This window comes from Neolamprologus brichardi, chromosome 13, assembly GCF_056152115.1.
Source record: "Neolamprologus brichardi isolate AB-2024 chromosome 13, ASM5615211v1, whole genome shotgun sequence".
Classification (NCBI taxonomy): domain Eukaryota; kingdom Metazoa; phylum Chordata; class Actinopteri; order Cichliformes; family Cichlidae; genus Neolamprologus; species Neolamprologus brichardi.
The window spans coordinates 28,415,015-28,434,316 of NC_142116.1; the positions used below are offsets into that span (position 1 = coordinate 28,415,015).

The window sequence follows — 19,302 nt, forward strand, 5'->3', positions numbered from 1 at the left end:
GTGTGTGTGTGTGTGTGTGTGTGTGTGTGTGTGTGCGTGCGCATGTGTGTGTGTGTGTGTTCCTGCGTGTGTCTGTTTGCATGTGTTTCTGAGGCCAGTTAAAAGCCAGGATTTGGCAGGACTGAAACTTCATGTTCTACTCTGTTCCACCCCCTAGACCTACATGAAGACAAGGTTATCATGTTCCCCCATCTGTGCCAGACGCACACACACACACACAAATATGCATGAATGTACATGCAGTTTCTGTCCCTTTGCCTTCCACTTACATACGTAACTTTGTCTTGAGGGCTGGAGGTGTGTGTGTGTGTGTATGTGTGTGTGTGTGTGTGTGTGTGTAAGTATGTAAGTATGTGAGTCGGGGGTAAGAGACAAAGGATGCTACAACCCTGCCTTCTGCTGGCCAGTGAGCAGGTCATACATGTACATGGTTAAAGAAGACATCATCCAGCGTGGAATGGCTGAGGAATAGAAAAGCTTATATTTAGTTTAAATAACACAAAGAGACAATGACATGTTCATGTCACCCTTTAGGTGAGTCAGCAACTGAAGCAAAAAAAATTGTTTGAGATGTGTGATTCCACAACTAAAGTTACAATCACATTAATTATCAGCGATATAAGTAAAAAATGCTGCTGTCATCACTTTCAGTCATGATTCAAATTCCATTCATTCATCAATTTGCTATATATAACCACTTATGTTTGCAAAGAAAATCTCCCGGAATGCACTTGGGGAAGGTGCTACCACCCTGTTGTATGGTTAAAAGACACACATACATTTACACCTACAGATAATTTAGAGTTTGCACTTGATCTGTGATGAAACTGGGCCTGAACGCAAAGCCTAAATTAGCTATTTTCACCAAATATGATATTTAACAATTCTTTTGCATTTTATTTATATTGTTTTTTTAGATCACCATGTATATTTTTGTTTATTAAATCGATTCTTTTAAATCAAATGGCATCCATAATGATGACACAAGCCAGCTCTGCAAAAAAAATGTGCATAAATTAAGCGAAATCAACATTTGATTGACAGTCTTAATAAAATGGTCATAAACTGGTGTCCAAAGTTTGCAAACTTGAAACCAGCAGCTCTAGTAGTTTGTCCAGCTGTCGCCTGAACTAGTCAGTATATTTCAAAATTTCCTTCTATTTTCAGATGACTTTGTTTAGCAGATTGTTTCTGCAACTAGGGCAGAAAAGCTTAAGTTAACTAAGCTTTTTAGCCAATTTGGACACAAGGACCTCAGTCACCTTGTAACCTTACGCCATTGCATTTCTGGCATTCAAACTGACACAACAAAGAAAATATCTCACATTATTGACAACACATATAGAGATTTAAGAGACACGAAGCTCAAAATAACAAAACGCCATAAACATAACCAGATACAGAAATATGTTACAGAAGTTGCATCTCTTAAAGATGCAGTATATTAAGCTTCCAGCGCCTCTGAAACATCTACATCTCCTCTAGGAAAACTATCTGCTGAAGAATATCATCTGATTTGAAAACATCATCTAACAAAAGGAACAAAGTGGACCCATTGTAACAGGATCCTCCCAGCTTCCAATCATTTAATAACACATTAACTACGGACAATTTCACACTTCTCTGTGGATTTTCTGAAAGTGAAAGTGAGCTCAGTTGGTTATATTGCTTGATATGTTGCCTAGCAGATAAAGTACAATTAGATTTGTAATACAAACCCTGCATTTTCTTGTACTTTACTTCTTTCCTGAGTAGGTGATCTTTCTTTCCTCCAAAGACTTGAAATTTAGCAAAAAGGATTCTGGGTAAACTGGATACGTGTTCAGAATCTGAGCTTAACCACTACCCAAAGTTGAAATGGTGCAAACTATTTTCAGATACAAATCCACAGCAGTGACAGTTCTTCAGTTTGTAATGTGCCTGCACATGAATCAGAGTGGTTACATACAACTATTTGTTACTTTTCTGTCACATATAGACAGAAAATTTAAACCCAGTTTAGACGTTTAGGCACATACACTGAAAAGAGTTCGATGCACATAGTTATGCAAGACTGTGACAGACCAAAGCCTTCAATTCTTTAGCAAACAGTAGCTTGGATGTTAGCAAGTTTATTAGTTTCATAGAAGAAATGTGCAAAGTCCCAAATCTGACTTGTTACTGTTATGTCAGTGTTCTTACTTTTTTTTTCACCTTTCATTTCACATACTCATAGTTACATCAAATTAATGATTAATTTCATTTAGCACCTTTTTAGTGCCTTTTGTCTGAAAAGTGTGGTGAGCTGTCACTTCATCTAATCTGCCATGTAAAAGGCACATTTAACTCGTGCACACTCACAAATCGAGTGAAGACTCAATTTTTAACACTATTATAAAATTAGAAGAAAAAATTCTAATTAACCTGAAGCACTCGCACATATACCATATACTGTAAAATATGTAACCTTTGACTGTCAAATTAGTGTTGCAACATAATTTTCCAATTAACAAAGCTTTCTAAAAGCTGATTAAACTATCAATCTCGCACCTCTTCCCCTCTCAAAGGAATAATAGATGAGAATAACTATATTTCCAAGCAAGCTATGGTGAGAGGAAACATCTGTAGCCTCTATTGTTGTATTGCCTCTTTCTAATCACATCTTTCCAGAGAATAAGTGAAAAAGAAATAAAGGGATGGTAAAAGAGAGAGTAGAGGAGGTGAATAAAGACAGAGATGAAGTGATAATAACTATGATAGAAGGGACAGAGAGGAGAGATAAATATAGCATATGAAGAGAAGAGAGCACTGATTAGACCTGGCTCAGGAGATGTCATTGTTAATTACCACTCCCTCACCCACCTGCACCACACGCACGCAGACCAGGGATACATAGTATACATGAATACATACACTGTAACATGTTGGAAGATCACACCCACGTGGATAAAAAAAATACAGAAATAATGAAGCTGTGGGGGCATGCAGAAAGACTTTTGCATAGACACTGAAAGTCGCTAAAAGTCTTTTGTATAGGAGGTAAAATGGGTCATGTTTTCCATTACATAGTTAATACAAACATTATTATCATGTTACTGTGTATGTAAACTAAAATGAAATTAGACGTTATCTACGCAGATGTAAAGTGGGAGGAGTCATTTGACTATAGACAGTGTTTTAAGTGTTTTATGTAACAAAGAGAATAAATTGCTGTTTTTCTTACTTTTTTAATTCCATTTACATGACACATTCGTTGTGTGAGCTACATTATCACCACTAAGTCATGTGATCTAGGTAAGGTTCTTTTGTGAAGTTCAGAGGCTCTATTTCAAGGGTGGATGTAGCCATCATGTCAGGCAGTCACTGTTTTTTGAATTCTCTATTTAAATCTTGATGTTAGTACTTTGGTTACCACCATATTGTGTTGCTCGGCCCATAATTTGCCATTTTTGAAATGAGTTTGGAGTGCAGCGTTCCAAGTTCAGCGGATCCATAAATTGAATTTGTGTAGTGCACTCTATACTGATATCTGCTTATCACTGCGATGTAACGCACAAATGAAATGCTAGGGTCAAAAACTGGACCACAAGCTTCCACACAGTAAACCATACTATAGTGAGAATCCATTAAAATGTTTTTGTTTTTTTAATGGCACCAACAGCATAAGTCTGCTACAGCTCCTTGGGGAAGGAACGGCAAGTTTTGGCATTTCAATGTTGGCTTAATTTTTCAGATCTTGCGGTTGACACTAGGTTTAGTCCCTATCTCGGATTGCCATGGAAGTTTGATCAGGACAACAGTTTAAATGCCGTCATAGATCATTTTCAATTCCTTGAAAAAAAGCTACAAGATGACCAGATATCAAAACAATTTCGATCCGCTCCTCATGTGTTAATCTCTTCGACATGTCAATGGCTGTGAACAAAGAGAAACAAGGAATAAAGTTTTGTTGAAACCGAGCACACCATTGTTTTTCTTGTGACATTACCAATAAGTTTGATGTGTCACATGGCCCTCTTCCTATTGAAAAAACAAAAGTTGTATCCAAGATGGCCGACTTCTAAATGGCCACCATGGTCACCACCCATCTTGGGGAGTTTGCCCCCTCACATGTACTAATGTGCCACAAACAGGACTTTAATATCACCAACCATTCCCATTTTATTACGGTGTATCCATATAAATGGCCCACCCTGTAGTGTTTCCACATTTAAAATTCTATGTTCTATGCCAATATGATAGAAAAAAAAAACATTAAAAAAACTGGTGGCCCACTCATCATCTGAAAACACCAGCAATCTGCTAACTTTATAACATTATGTCTACAATACCTTGCGTATCCTATTGCCCAGTAACCCATTGAATGGCTGTATGGCTATTAAAAGACATTCAGTATTGTTTTCCCAATGCTGGTGCACTAGCATTTAATCTTAATTCATGTTTAAACTGCAAGTTTACTTCATTGCCTTACTCCTTGTGTAATGCTGTGGGTATAGTTTCCACTTGATGAACGTTTAGCACAGCCATATTATACCAAGAGGATAATTAAAAGCATAACGGATTTAAAATTTCAAAAAAATGCACTTTCACTAAAATTTTATACAGGGCACCTTAAAATGTTCTTGCTTACTTTTTCTCTCTCTGCCATGTTACCACATTGCACAATTCAAAGCCTGTTAGCCACATTAGCCAACCCTGCTTCAGCGCTCAAACGGCCCAAAGAAACCCAACGGAGTCTCAGGCCTTTCTCAAGCTGTGAATGAAATAGCTTTGCAATTTGTCCTGGCAGAAAACAGCATTTTGATCTTAATGAATGGCAAATGGCTACCATTAGAAGTGAGAGGGATTATTGGGAGGGGGTGGTTTATGGCAAATGCCTGCGTGTGTGTGCATGTGTGTGAGCATGGGTCTGTGTATTTGCTTGGCATTTTTAGAAGGGTCTGCTCTGATCCTTCATTAAAAGGCTCACTGCAGGACCTCTTCATGGGACCCTCAAAGAGATGGGCCATGTTTAGAAGGAATTTTAATAAATCTCCAGCACACACACTGTTGCACAGAATCATTGCTGGAATATGTGTGTGTGTGTATGCATGCATTGCTTCTTTATATGACATTGGTTGCACTAAACAGCAAGAACAAGATGGCATCCTGCCCAACCTTATGCATGTGTGTATCTATACCTATAGGTCTGTGTGTGTACTAATGACCAGCATGTGCTAATTACTGTCTCTATAGGTAGAATGTACTCTGTGCTCTCATGCTGTTCTTCTCAGCCAATCACTGCACAGTATCGACATCCCCCTTAATTGCATTAAACAAGGCTTGGTGATTGGCTTATACTGCAGAGGCAAAGAAAAAAAAACTAATTCACTGACAGCTGGCCAGCTGGTTCATGGACCCACTGTATGTGTGTGTCTGTGTGTGTGTGATAATACTACAACCACTACTAATACTACTACTACTGCTTCTGCTGCTCCTACCAGGAGGGAATGCACTTCTGGACTAAGGGCCATTGCTCACACAAAGAAAACTAGACAAAGTAAACTTACCAATCAACTGGCAAACTGCTGCTTTTGACAGAGAATCTTTATACAGTACAGTAATAGCCCAGTGGTTCCCAAACTGGAACTTGGCACTGATGGAATGACTTTATCTGCCATTCATTTTAGATGTAGTTAGATGTAGGATAGCCAAAGCCGTCAATGCAAAGATTTAAAACTGCAGCAGCACATCAGTTTTCCTCTTTCACAAACATGATGAACAAAGAAAAAGATTTGGGTGGTATCCTGGACTTTTGGCAATGTACCACAGTTAGGTTCATATATATTTAGACACTGACACACGTTTTGTATTTTGCATGTTCACTAAAACATGTTCCAATTATAGTTATATAATAGACATGGATATAATGTTTAGATTCTCAGCTTTCATTTGAGCTCCTTAACATGTAAATGGTAAATGGACTGATTCTTATATAGCGCTTTTCTACTCTCCCGGAGTACTCAAAGCGCTCTATACAACATGCCTCATTCACCCAATCACACCCATTCTCACAAGCACTTTATCTATACTTAGTGCTTTCTAATGACATTCATACACATTCATACTCCGATGGATGCATCGGAGAGCAAGTTGGGGTTAGTATCTTGTCCAAGGATACTTGACATGCAGACTGGAGGAGCCTGGGATCGAACCACCGACCTTCCGATCAGTAGGTGACCTGCTCTACCTCCTGAGCTACAGCCAGCAATGTCCCGCCCTCTTTTTAAATGGACCAAAAGTAATTGGACAACTGACTTAAAGGCTATTTCTTTGGCAGGTATGGGCAGTTCCTTCATTATGTAATCACAAGCTATCATTAAACAGAGAAAAAACCCATCCAAGAAATCACTACAATATTAGGTACGGCAAAACCTGTAGTTTGGTACATCCTGAGCATGAAAGAAAGCACTGGTGAACTCAGCAACACAAAAAGATCTGGATGTCCGCAGATGACAACATTTGTGGAAAACAGCCAACCAAGTGCACTCTCCACTCTCTCCACACTCTCCAGGAAGTAGGCAATCAATATCCAAGTCTACCATATGGAGAAGACTGTATGAAGGTAAAGACAAAAGGTCCACTGCATGAGTTGTAAGCCACCCATAGGCCCCAAGAACAGAAAGGATAGATTGGACTTTGCTATAAAAATCTAAGCCAGCACAGTTCTGGAAAAACATTCTTTGGACAGATGGAACCACGATCAACCTCTACCAGAATGATGGCGAGAAAAAAGTATGGAGAAGGCGTGGAACAGTTCATGATCCAAAGCGTGCCACATCATCTGTAAAACACGACAGAGGCAGGTTAATGGTTTGGGTGTGCATGGCTGCCAGTGGCACTGGGACATGTGTGTTTATTGATGATGTGACACAGGACAGAAGCAGACGAATGAATTCTGAGGTATTCAGAGGCATACAGTCAAATTGATTGGGTGACGTTTCATAATATAGATGGACAATGACCCAAAAACACACAGCAAAAGCAACCCAGGAGTTAGTAAAGAAGTGAAATACATCAGCAAAGGGTTTTCAACCAAGTATTAAAAGTGAACATTTTATTTTGAGTTATTTAATTTGTCCAATTACTTTCAAGCTGACATGAAGGGATTCTATTAAAAAACTCTTTAGTTACTCATATGTTTATGCAGTCTTTTTGTTCAGTCCACTGGATTAAAGCTGAAAGTCTGCACTTCAGCTGCATCTGTGTTGTTTTATTTAAAATTCGTTGTGGTAATGGCGATTAGAAAAAAGTCAAAATATTCACGGACTTAACTGTAACCCCAGCAAAAGAAAAGCTGGGGGCAAATCATGTGTACGCGTCTAACCTTACTGCTGAAGGAGATTACTCCTGATGGGATCACTTCCAAATTTATCCTGCATTTCTACACAACTTAAATAGTTGTGATTGGGCCTCATATGCAGAATATTTTCATCTGGTGTTTATTCATGTATTCATTAGAATCTAAATTGATTCTTCTAAGAATCTAAACGCAAGTTTTTGTCCTGGTGCATTAGTTTTTATTTGGTTATTGCCCTGTTTCTGTCAGAATTCTTTTTTTTTAAAGTGGTCAGTGAAGTTAACCCTGCCTTGAAGCAAGCTATGGTTCCCTGGAACTGGAGTGAATGTGATTATTGTGTTTGATTTGACAATTCAAGCTCTGAGTTTTGCTTAAATGCTGAATTGTAACTGCACATGAAAAAAAGAATATGTTATGCAAAAATGATGGGTTTTACATATTATCCTGTTTGTGTGAAAAATACCCTTAAATGGAATTTGGAGCAAAAACGGAGATAAAAATAAAAAAACAAACAAGCAGAAGATTCTCATTTGAAAATGCACACTGTAGGACACACTTTGTCTGTCATCCAACCCCAGGACATTTTCTGCCATATCAAAAGGCTCGCTGCAAGTGTGGATTTAAAGACATCTCATCACTTTCTTCTTCGTTTTTTTAACAGAATGAAATGAGTGTTGATGAAAGGCAGCCATTTTGTTATTTGCATTGGAATGTGTTCTCCTTTCCAGACTTCTCCTAAACTCGGCTGTGGCTGGAAGCTGCATTCAGTTTTGTATTTTGGGGTTTTTTTTCATGCCACACTCCCACCCTTTGTCTTTCCTCTCTCATCTTGTGATCTTCCCACAACAGCACTCTGTGTCATTCCTGTTTGATGTGCAGAGAATGAATAAAGCAGTCTGTAATATCTACATAAGAGTCTCCTGTTTAGATATGCCAAGAATGAAATCCAGGCACCAAACTGCAAAGACATTCTAAAATGTGCATATGTGAATATATGCATGTACATACATAAAAACAACACACACCAAAAGAAAATAGACTTTTTATTTTTATTTTTTTGCTTTGTGATCACTTGCAAATATTAGTGACCAACACTTTTGGACAGGTTGCCAGGTGGGAGGAAACCAGTCTCCAGACTATCACAATTTGACTTAAACTGACTATAATCACCCTCAAAGATTTTGGGCAAGGTATAGAAATAATTATGGAGGTATGGAGGGTTGCGTAAGTAACCGGGTGTAGAAGCTTGGCCAAATCAAACATGAGGAACATAAAGAATGCGATTTAGATGCCAGATATGCCGGGGTCTGGGTTAACAATGGTGCTGTTGACCAACAGGGTGCCAGTGTAAACTGTGCTGAAATTTCCTTTGTTGTTGCCCATAGACAGACAAAGAAGAAAGTGGAAGGCATGCGGTGTAGCTCAGGAGGTAGAGCGGTCCATCTACTAATCAGAGAGTTCAAATCACATGGTTGGTGATGCAATCCATGATGCTTCAGTCTGCAGCCAGCGAGATACCACAGGCCAAGTTGCTCTCCAGTGCATCCAGAGTGTGAATGTTAGATAGAAAACAGTTAGGTTAAGCGCAAAAAAAGAACTTTTATGAATGAGGCATGTTGCAAAGAACACTTTGAATTTTCAGTTAGAGCAGAAAAAGTTAGGTTAATAAGTGCTTGTTCTTATAAGTTAATAAGTCTTCATACTGAGAAAGACCACTGTAGGTGTGATGTTTGCTTTGCAAGTGTTTATTTGTTATACCCAGTGTTTGGGAGTAACGGAATACATGTACCGCTGTTACGTATTTAAAATACAAAATATGAGTAACTGTATTCCGTTACAGTTACTGTTTAAAAAGGTGGTATTTAGAATACAGTTACTTTGTTGAAATGAATGGATTACACGACGGTATTTTCCTGTTTCATAAGGCTATGAACTCTATATTTTGGGTTTCCATGCCGCTGGAAACCCAAACAAAACACGCATTAAGAGGCTCTCATGTCTGTGTCTCAATCTCGTGGCCCATGTACCCTAATTGCGGCCTGCATAATAATGTGAAGAGATATTTTTAAAAATTATTCACAAAAATGATTTAATATGAAGGCAATAGACAGAGTGTTACAGGCATAGCCCTAAAAAATGTAGCCTCATGGGCAGTGTAGTCCGTGCTGCAGGGAGAATGGACTGCCATACTCGTTATGTGTCTGTGAGCACCAGGGAGGGAGAAAAGTAAGAGATGTCAGCGACCAGAAACGGGAGTTGGAAGCATGTAAATATATAATATATATATACAAAGTTGACCCAGACAACAAAGTAAAGCTAGTTTTCAGCTACAAACCCGACACGGAACCCGACGTTAGCCAGAGGTCTCTTTACGGTTTTATGCCTTTACGGTTCGGAGCCGCGGACCTGTTTTATATTCGCACGGAATAGTTTTCTATATGAGATCACTGCAAAAAGTGCAGCCTTACCTATCTTCTACCCTAATGTTACTCATTTTATATTAAGATTTAAAAATCTAGTTGGTATTGGTATGGTGAATAACCTTCAGTAAAAGTAATAAATCACACAGCAACAGTACATTCATGTAGTTGTAAAAAAGCATGGTAATATATTAAGTAATCCAAAGTATTCAGAATACGTTACTCTCATTGAGTAACGTAACGGAATACGTTACAAAATACATTTTGGGGCATGTAATCTGTAATCTGTAGTGGAATACATTTTAAAAGTAAGGGTGTAGTATGAGGGTTATACCCCCTCATTTAACAGTAGCTGTGTACGCTCAGGTTTGGGTACGTGATAAGAAGCATAATAATAAGGATCTCTAAATGAATATCTGGAAGCTTCAGAAATTCTAAAGACATGGTCCATTGCGTTAGAAGCCCAACTCTTTCCACTAAACAACAAAGATTTTGAAACGATGGTTAAAGACTGAGTAGCACATTATAACTCAAAAATATTTCAGCGACTACCTAAAATCACACTTTGTAATACAGGTGATCTATGTTCATCCTGTAAATGTGTACCTTTTCATTGCAACAGTAAACATCTGGCAAACGTTTGTAGCTGCAAAGATGCAAACATTTATCAAAGCACAACATAGCTCATGAACCAGTTAGAAGCAGTTCAAAATCTGGAGAATGTCTCTCTGTGAAGTTTGACTGGAACTTTTTTTATTTAAAATGCAGAGACATTTAGGGTCACAAACTAGAAAGCAATTAATGTGCTTCCCTTCTTATATGTATCCACAGAGAAAGCTGACTGAAGGGATTGATAACTCTTTGAACTGAGCCCCACTACAAAGCACCCACAATGTGTGTGTTGACTCAAAATCCTCCAAAATGGTTTCAATGAACACAAAACAACCGAGGGACACTTTGGCACCATCTCTTGTTTAAATGTGATATGTTCAGATGTACATATAAAATGATAATAATATTTAAGCAACTAACTTATTTATTTGACAATAATGTTTGTTGAGCAAAAAGCATCTATGCGAAGCTGTGACATACCGAGAGAAATACTAACTTTCTAACAACTGTTCTTGTCTTGTATTTTATTGTGATTGGCTTCTACCCCTTTTTTGTGGAAATTTTATCTAGTTGGCAAATCCAAATGCAAATCTTATAACAAATTTTAAGGTCAAAATCCATGCAAGAGAGCTGATTTACTTTTTAAACCAATCTTTATTGAGTATGTGGCTCAAGTGCAACTTGACTCTGATCCTACCCTTGTGGCTTGCTGGCAACTTTTTCCTTAACTTACTTATGGAAAGCACTCCCCTATAGTTCTTCCTGAGGTCTAGAAGGAGGCTGGTGGCTGAAACAAAGCACGGTCTCTATTTGTGCATTTCCAGACTTACCAGCACTGTCCATTGACTGTCCTCGCTCCACGCCACACAGAGAAGGCATGGAGGCTGTGGTGTTGGAGGGGTTGTCGGTGGAAATCAGAGGGATCCAAGGGGAAATTAACCAGCACTTAGCTCCACACATGCACACCAGGCCTAGCTGGGAGACAGAGCTTCAGATCCAAGCATGGAGAACATGAAAGAGGCACCATCTCTGCTGCCGAAGGGAGGAAATTCTCCCTCACCCCCTCTTTCACTATTGGTCTTTCGCAGTCTCTTAATCTTACTTGCATTTGCTCCCTGTCCTCATCATTCAGTCTGCCTTCTTCCACTCGCCTTGTCTGCCTCTCTGTCTCCTTTCTAAGGAGGTTTTTGAGCATGCATGTGTGTTTGCACAAAAGTGTTGTTGAAAGCTTTTATTTTTCTTTCTTTTCTTTTTTTTTTGGGTCAAACAAAATGTCCAACAAACATCAAACATGTGGTGGAAAGGGAGATGTTTGGAGGGGGGCACAGAAGAAAAATACACTATACAGTGAACAGGCTTCACAAAGGGTAGCCCTTTGACTAACATCCCGGGGACATAGTTTTATTCTCACACATACACATAGACTCATAGGTCCCATATGAGTCAGGGGTCACTGCATTTACAAGGCACTTGGTGTACAGTGACATCATAACAGCCCTCCAGTAAAAAGAGCGGGCTGGGGGGAGGGGGGGCTGAGATAGACACGATTTAGAGGTGCAATAATGGCCAAAACATTTGACATAAGATTATATATAACAGTGCAGGAATAATGGCTGAGAACCAGTATTTTTGCACTGTTAAGTAGTACTGAGTGATACTAAATGAAAGACAAAAGTTCAAACGTCTTGATGCATGCTCAATCATCCAGGAAAGTAAATCTCCAAAAGTTGATTCTGTTCATCTGGACGTAGTGTTTTGTGGGAGAAACGTTTCGTCACTCATCCAAGTGACTTCTTCAGTCTCAGCTGACTGCAGGTTTCCCCAATCGTATAAACAGTAAATTTGCATAATGACTGAAACCAGCCCACTGAAGGAACAATGAGCTGGGAGGTCAGTTCCTTAATCTTAATTATGCAAATTCTCATGACCATTGATCAACAACCACTGACCAAAACCCACTGATCAAAGACCACTGATCAATGGCCATGAGTACCATTCACAGAGAGTTGGGGAATGGCTGCAATCACAGCATTGTAAGATGGTGACAGATGTACCCTTAGGCCCCCTCCTCCATTCAGAGATGGTCTTTCCCTTTTCACATAAAAGGCCTCCTTGACTCTGCGCTCAAACCAGCGTTCCTCCCTGTCCAGGATCTGTACATCCTCATCCTTGAAAGAGTGTCCACTGGCCTGTAGGTGTAAATAGACTGCAGACTTCAAGCAACTTAAAGAAGTCCAGACACTTTTCTTTCCAAGCTCCTTAGACATCAAGGGAGATATGGCTTCTTTTTGTTTATAAACTTTTACAAGACTGGACTTGTTTTTCAAACTACTGTAGATCAACTCTCGATAACATCTTATAAGGGGGATATCTAGCACTGGAACGAGCGGTTATCTTAATGTGCATCCAATAGAAATCGGGATATTCTGGGTATTTTCACACACTTAGCAAAACGCCTCCTCATCCATGAAGATAATGAAGTATCAGCTGATTCTAACATATGTAAGCTTTAGTTGTTTCAACTTCATTTACTTTCTTAGTTTTAATTGGCAGAACTCACTTACATCATTAGCATCTAAGCACACTTTACAGCCCACAACATATTAAATGCTTTTTCAAGTTGAGAGGCTGTAAGTGGAAACAAAACTATCATGTAACTTATTTTTTAAAGTACACAGAAGATTCCATGACTAATTAATCAAACTAGGTTCAGAAAAAAGGAGTGTCTTTAGTGGGAGTAAATTTGTATGCTTGACTCTTGAGCCACGATCAAGAGTTGGGAGTTCGCCTTGTAATCGGAAGGTTGCCGGTTTGAGCCCCGGCTTGGACAGTCGGTCGTTGTGTCCTTGGGCAAGACACTTCAACCGTTGCCTACTGGTGGTGGTCAGAGGGCCCGGTGGCGCCAGTGTCCTGCAGCCTCGCCTCTGTCGGTGCGCCCCAGGGTGGCTGTGGCTACAAGCTTGCCATCACCAGTGTGTGTGAATGTGTGGATGACTGGTTGTGTAAAGTGCTTTGGGGTCCTTGGGAACTAGAAAAGTGCTATATAAATACAAGCCATTTAAAAAAATAGACAGTGGTGGAGCCAGAACATGATGCTCAAGGCTAACCTACAATGGGATTTTCCTTTTAGCCGTATCAGAGCCATATGAGAGCAGTGACCAGACAGCTTGTAGCCACTTCTTGCCCCCGACAGCCAACACTTTCAAGCAAATAGAAGGAAACACATGGGATACTTTTACTATAACAATGAAGGAATAACCTTGTGTATTTGTACTAAATAGCAAATAAATAACAGGTTGAGAGAACTTCAGGATCTTGGTTCACATTTTCTGTTTTTCTCATTGTTTATGACACCCCCCTCTTTCCTCTCTCTCTCTCCTCCCCTTCCCTCCCCTCCCCTCTCTCTCTGCAAGCCCACAGCCCAGCAGTAATTCTGTGTTTATCAACTCTTTATTATGGCCCTTCGCATCATCATTTACAATGGTAGCATCTGCTCATTGCCTAGCCTGAGCATGGGGCAAATTGCTTTTATAGGGAAAAAACAGCCAACGAGGGGACTCACACACAAACACTCACACACACACATGCACACACACACATGCGCCCATGTGCACACACACAGACAGCAGTAGCCGTGCACAAACCCAGACACCTGGCCTTTTTGCAGCGGTTGTTAACTCTCATGGCAGAATCACACACAAACACTTCTTCTAACAGGATCAAATGATTAGCCGGCCACCATTGGTGAATCAAAATGAGTCCCAAACCCAATGAGGGAGCAGTTTTGATTTTCTTTCTATTTTTTTTTTAAACATCTACCTGACGCCACAGTGTGAAAAACAAATATCACATCTGGCCTCGGAGCTCTAATTTCTGTGTTTGGTTCGGTCTAATTTAGCCACTACAGCAACATGGGAAACAGTGGGGAAGCAGAAAATGGCAAGACATCCTGTCTTTGTTGTTCGCATTTAACACATTAGCGCTCCCTAAATGATGGGGACGAGGAGATGGTGAGGTGAACGTGTGGAGGAAAGAAAAATTAAAGCAGTGCTTGTTAAGAGCCATCCTTCCAATTATGAAAAGCTTCATCTTGCAGGGAAGTGGAGTGCGAAGGCAGCAGTTTGGTTTTGTACAGATGTTTATGTATAATTGACATGACAACTGAATGTGAACTGCACTGAGGAAAATGTGATGAAAACACGCTAGCTGATGTGATGGATGAGAAGATATTCCATGAAATGCTGCTAATAAAGGAACCCTGAAGTGTCTTTTGTTTTTCAATTTATTTTCAAGGTTATTTCTTGAGGAATTAAGATTGCTCTTTATAAACACCATAAATAAATAAGACAATGGTAGAAGACTATTGATAGCCTCTGTTGAAACTTGCAATAAATTGTAAGGTCCCCAGGTTTACCAAGTGATCATTATGTCCCTGAACATAATGATTGAAAATGTAGGATGAAAACCACCAGCATCATCTCCTCAAGAGGGCTATATGGCGTTTTCTGTTTCTCGGGTTTGACTTTTTATAATTATATAACAATTTATGAATACTGAAAAATGTAACACATTATATAAGAAGCAAAAAAGGTTTATTCTACCTCAAGTCACCAAAAACTCACATTTCACACGTACCATTCCAGTTTAATTTCAAATTTGCCAAAATTAGTTTAGTAAGGAATTGAAAGCTTTTTCTAAAAGTTTCAGATGCATTAGTCGTTTTTAGGGTTAGTTCGTTCTTAGAAATAACAGAACATCAACAACAATTTGAAGCATCATGAAAGAAATGTGAATTTTAGAGTGTTTATTGTGACACCAAGGTTTTTTGCAGACTAACATTGGGTTGGTTTAATGGAGCCTTCCCATTCACACATCACAGCTATTGGGGCCTCAGTGTCTTGCTAAGGATACTTGGCTACAATTAAAGGAATCTGCTTATTTTTGGATGGCATATTATTATGTTTTTAAATATGAAATGAACCGTGCCAGTATTTATAATAATTCAGCCTGACAACTCACACTTGATTTATTAGAGCATTTGAATATTACTACAGTTTGCCGTCTAGGCTCATTACTCTCTGCAAATATAGCAGACATAGAAACTGGGGAGTGATGAGTAAACATCCCTCAAGAGCCTACAGGTGGGTCCCGGAGTTGGTGCAAAGACTAAAACAGTAGGCGGAAATATAGGGTGACGTCAACACTGACATGTCGGGTGTAATACAGTTCTTACCTACAAGTTATGTACTATGATATGGTACAACAGGTTTCTAATGAAAAATAATAAGAATTATTAATAATAATAATTTTGAGCAAGTTTCTGACGTGTCATTCCAAAGATATTTCATAAATAAAACTATAACAATAAGAGTGACATAAATAAAATGTAAACTAAGCTCAATTTTAGCAACATTAACAGTACTCAATAGAATTTGGTGTTTTGTTTCTTTACTGGACAGTTTGTGTTTATATCACTGCAAAGTGACATAAACTCAACCTGTTAAGAACGGATTGTCATGGTCGTAGCTGTCACTCAGTGCAAAACTCTGACATTTTTCTTTGCTGTGTGTGTGTGTGTGTGTGTGTGTGTGTGTGTGTGTGTGTGTGTGTGTGTGTGTGTGTGTGTGTGTGTGTGTGTGTGTGTGTGTGTACTGATGGTGTGTGTGTGTGTTTGTGTGTGTACTGATGGTGGGTGGCGGTGGGGGGTTTGGATGAAAGATCCTTGACATTCACACACACATGCACAGAAACTACATTAGGATGCTGCTTGATGCCATTGCCCAACAGGTCTTTAGCACACAGTTACTACCGTGCCCAGAAGCAACTGAATAATGAGTTAGCATTATGTGATGTTCAAACACATAAGTGCTGCATGTACTGTAAACAGCTGTTTCATATTTATCCCAGACACAATCCCTGTTCCAAGATACAATCCAGTATGTTACCAGTTTAATGTCCATATATAGAGCATAAATAAATCCAGACTAGGTTTAGACTGTCACATTAAAGTGCTATGACCTCTTTGTGTGTGTTGCAGCTGGCATAATTTATAGCCAGTGTGTATCATATTCATAAAAGCAATGACTGAAGAATGTATATTTTCATATGGAGGCTCACCTTTATAGCAGGAGCCTCTGTGTTGTGGATATTAGGTTTGGGAGTCCCCTCTGTTGTAAGAAGCGTCTCTGCTGGGACCTGGCTCCTTCTCTGGGTGTTCATATAAAAACACAGAAAGCAAAAGAAATGATAGTTATTCACAAGAGTGATGTTAAATTATAAGATGATTTAGATGGTATTACTCTTACTGTGTTGTCTTTTAATTTCTTTTTTGTTTTGTTGTGGGGTTTTATTTTTTTCAAATCTTACAATCTCATTCTTCTTGCAGTTTTTGGTAAAAATTAAATATCATCAGGATTCTCCTACAGCAAACACCAAAATAACCTCGCGACTCTGAGAGAAGCTAAAGACTTAATTAAAAAACTACATTTCTGTAATTCTTATAATCTTATAATTTGAAATCAAATTTTATTGTTAAGGTTGTAAAACCTTTAGCTGCTATTAAAAGCTGCTGCTGGCATTATCTCTTGGCACCAGACAGGTGATATTAAAAACAGGTTTTCCTTTTTCTGTCTGATGTACCTGTTAAATATTACCTGTCACCCCTGAGACCCCTCAGTTGAGAGCTATTCATTTGTCAGGATGCACGGAAAGCTTTTGAGAAACTAGAAAGACAACTAATAATTTCATACTTTGGAAAGATTTGGGTTTGGCAAAACCATGTTTTTATTAATTACTGTATACAGGTCAAGTCTCTTGAATTTCTATTAAGATTCTTAAGATTTTGTAATAGCCAGAGGGACAAGGCAGGGTGCCTGCTTTCACCACTTTTCTTTGCTGCCGAGCCCTTTCATTAGTCATTTGTAGCACACAGATATGAGTTCTTTAATGGCACGTGGTCATAGATAAGTGTTACATTATGCAGATGATTTTCTTTTATTCATATCTGACCCCCATGCTTTTTTACCTTGTGTCTTCCATACTCTAAATAGGCTTGAAATTATCAGTCTCCTGACTTTTTTTGCAGAAAAATAAACTCTTTTCTGAAGAATCAACAGGCTTGTAAATACCTTTCTGTCTTGCTCTGTGTTATTGAAATATTTTGTGGCTAACTCAACAATGGAAACCTTGGCATGGATAGTTCCATGCTTTTTTATCAACTCTCTTATTTATTTCAATTATCTGAAAAATTCTGAAAACAATTCTAGAATATACAAAAACAGAGGCATGAAAGGCACCTCAAAGCTTTTGATCTACTGCTGGGCTTCTAAAATGCAGGAGACCCAGTTTTATATTGCTGACTGAAGACCATTGTTTAGTCTAACTAGCATATTGTTTTGTTAAAAGATAATTTTGTTTAAACAAATAACTTTTTTCTTGTTTTTTTCAAACATAAATAGGGCAGATACTTTCCATCTATTAATGCTTTATATGTACAATGACTTAATTATTTGTAATGTAACTTCAAAACTGAAAACTTCTTTCACTCTTGCCTGAGAAACCTCTGTGGAAAAGCTCTGAAGGAATTTTGTGGAATAACTAAAAGGTTGCAATGTTTACTCTCACTCTTGAGTTCCTTTCCTCAGTTCTGTTCACTCTTTAAAATAAAATAAATTTACTTAAAGAATTTAACTAACAAATTAGATAATTGGAATTGAATCAAAAATAAAAACATTATTTTTTTTAAATTTCCAGAATATTTAAAAAAAATCCAGTAGACTCATGCGGCACATTGTGCACTCAGTTCATCTTTAGTACAGACAACCTTAAAGGTCTGAGTTGTTACAAATAAAACAAGTGTCCCTGTGATCTTCAAACGATGATATCATAGAATTAACACAGAGAAAAGGACAAAAGGGTTCAATTTGGAAGGCTGTCCCTGTAAGTGTGTGTGTGTGTGTGTGTGTGTGTGTGTGTGTGTGTGTGTGTGTGTGTGGCCTATCAGTAATACGGTGCTTTTTACGGTGTCAGGTTTTGGGTCGTATCTGCTCGGCGTTTTGAAAACCCTCCTGGTCCAATCATCATACACTTTCTCTTTCTGGGACGCTACACACAGACACACCCTCAGTTCAATCTACACACCATTACACACTCAGACACAGACCTTGTTTATCAGACAGAATCCTCTGACTTGTGTGTATGTGTGCACGTGTGTGGTGTGAACCGGTGCGCATGTAAAGCTGACAGTGTTTCCCTTGTGGGGTGCAGACAACAAACAAGGTCCCTGGTGGTTTTTACTGAAAGAGAGGATACAACACCCTCTCACAAACACAAAGACACACAGAACTCTTAGATGTCAGCTGCTTCATGCCAACCATGGCCATCTGGTTTATGTAACCAGCTCTGGCATTGTACATTTGACCTCTCTGGCTGTGTGTGTGTGTGTGTATGTATGTGTGCACTGCTAGGTGAGGGGCGAAGGATATCGGTGTACATTTGACCTCCAGATTCTTTATTGCGCTGCCACAACCACACTGCTGCACCCTCCAGGGAGTGTCCTCGTATGTCTTCATTTCAGACAGAAGGAGGAGGGAGGACGTGCAGAAAAGAGCACGAGAAGCCAAAATGGCTAAGGAAGAGGAGAAGGCAAGAAATCACACTCTCAAACACACACACACACACATGTCCTCAGATAGAAAATTAATAACCAGAGAGGATGAGCCTCCTAAGTGACCGTGCTGAGCTCAGGGTGAACCATAAACCATTCCTGTGTTTTATTGAAATGCCATCGCCTTATCTTTAAATCTCCCAAATAGCAGCCAAACTTCCAGAGACACAACTGTGTGTGTGTGTGTGTGTGTGTGTGTGTGTGTGTGTGTGTGTGTGTGTGTGTGTGTGTGTGTGACCTGTAAAGGTAAATTTGAAAGCACTGAGAGAGCTGTAAGCATTCTGACA

At 39.1% G+C, this 19,302-nt stretch overlaps 1 protein-coding gene across 4 annotated transcripts in view; it reads right to left on the minus strand.

Moving 5' to 3' along the window:
• LOC102779806 (uncharacterized) overlaps nucleotides 1-19,302 on the minus strand; it is a 407,388-nt gene that overhangs the window by 184,412 nt on the left and 203,674 nt on the right. For all 4 annotated transcript variants that reach the window (XR_004844183.2, XR_437580.2, XR_015719894.1 and 1 more), the window contains one exon: nucleotides 16,468-16,557. Coding sequence is in view for 1 of the 4 variants with exons in the window: in XM_087849803.1 (XP_087705929.1) it covers nucleotides 16,468-16,557 (90 nt within the window). In the remaining 3 variants the exon portion in view is untranslated. The remainder of the gene's footprint in view (nucleotides 1-16,467; nucleotides 16,558-19,302) is intronic.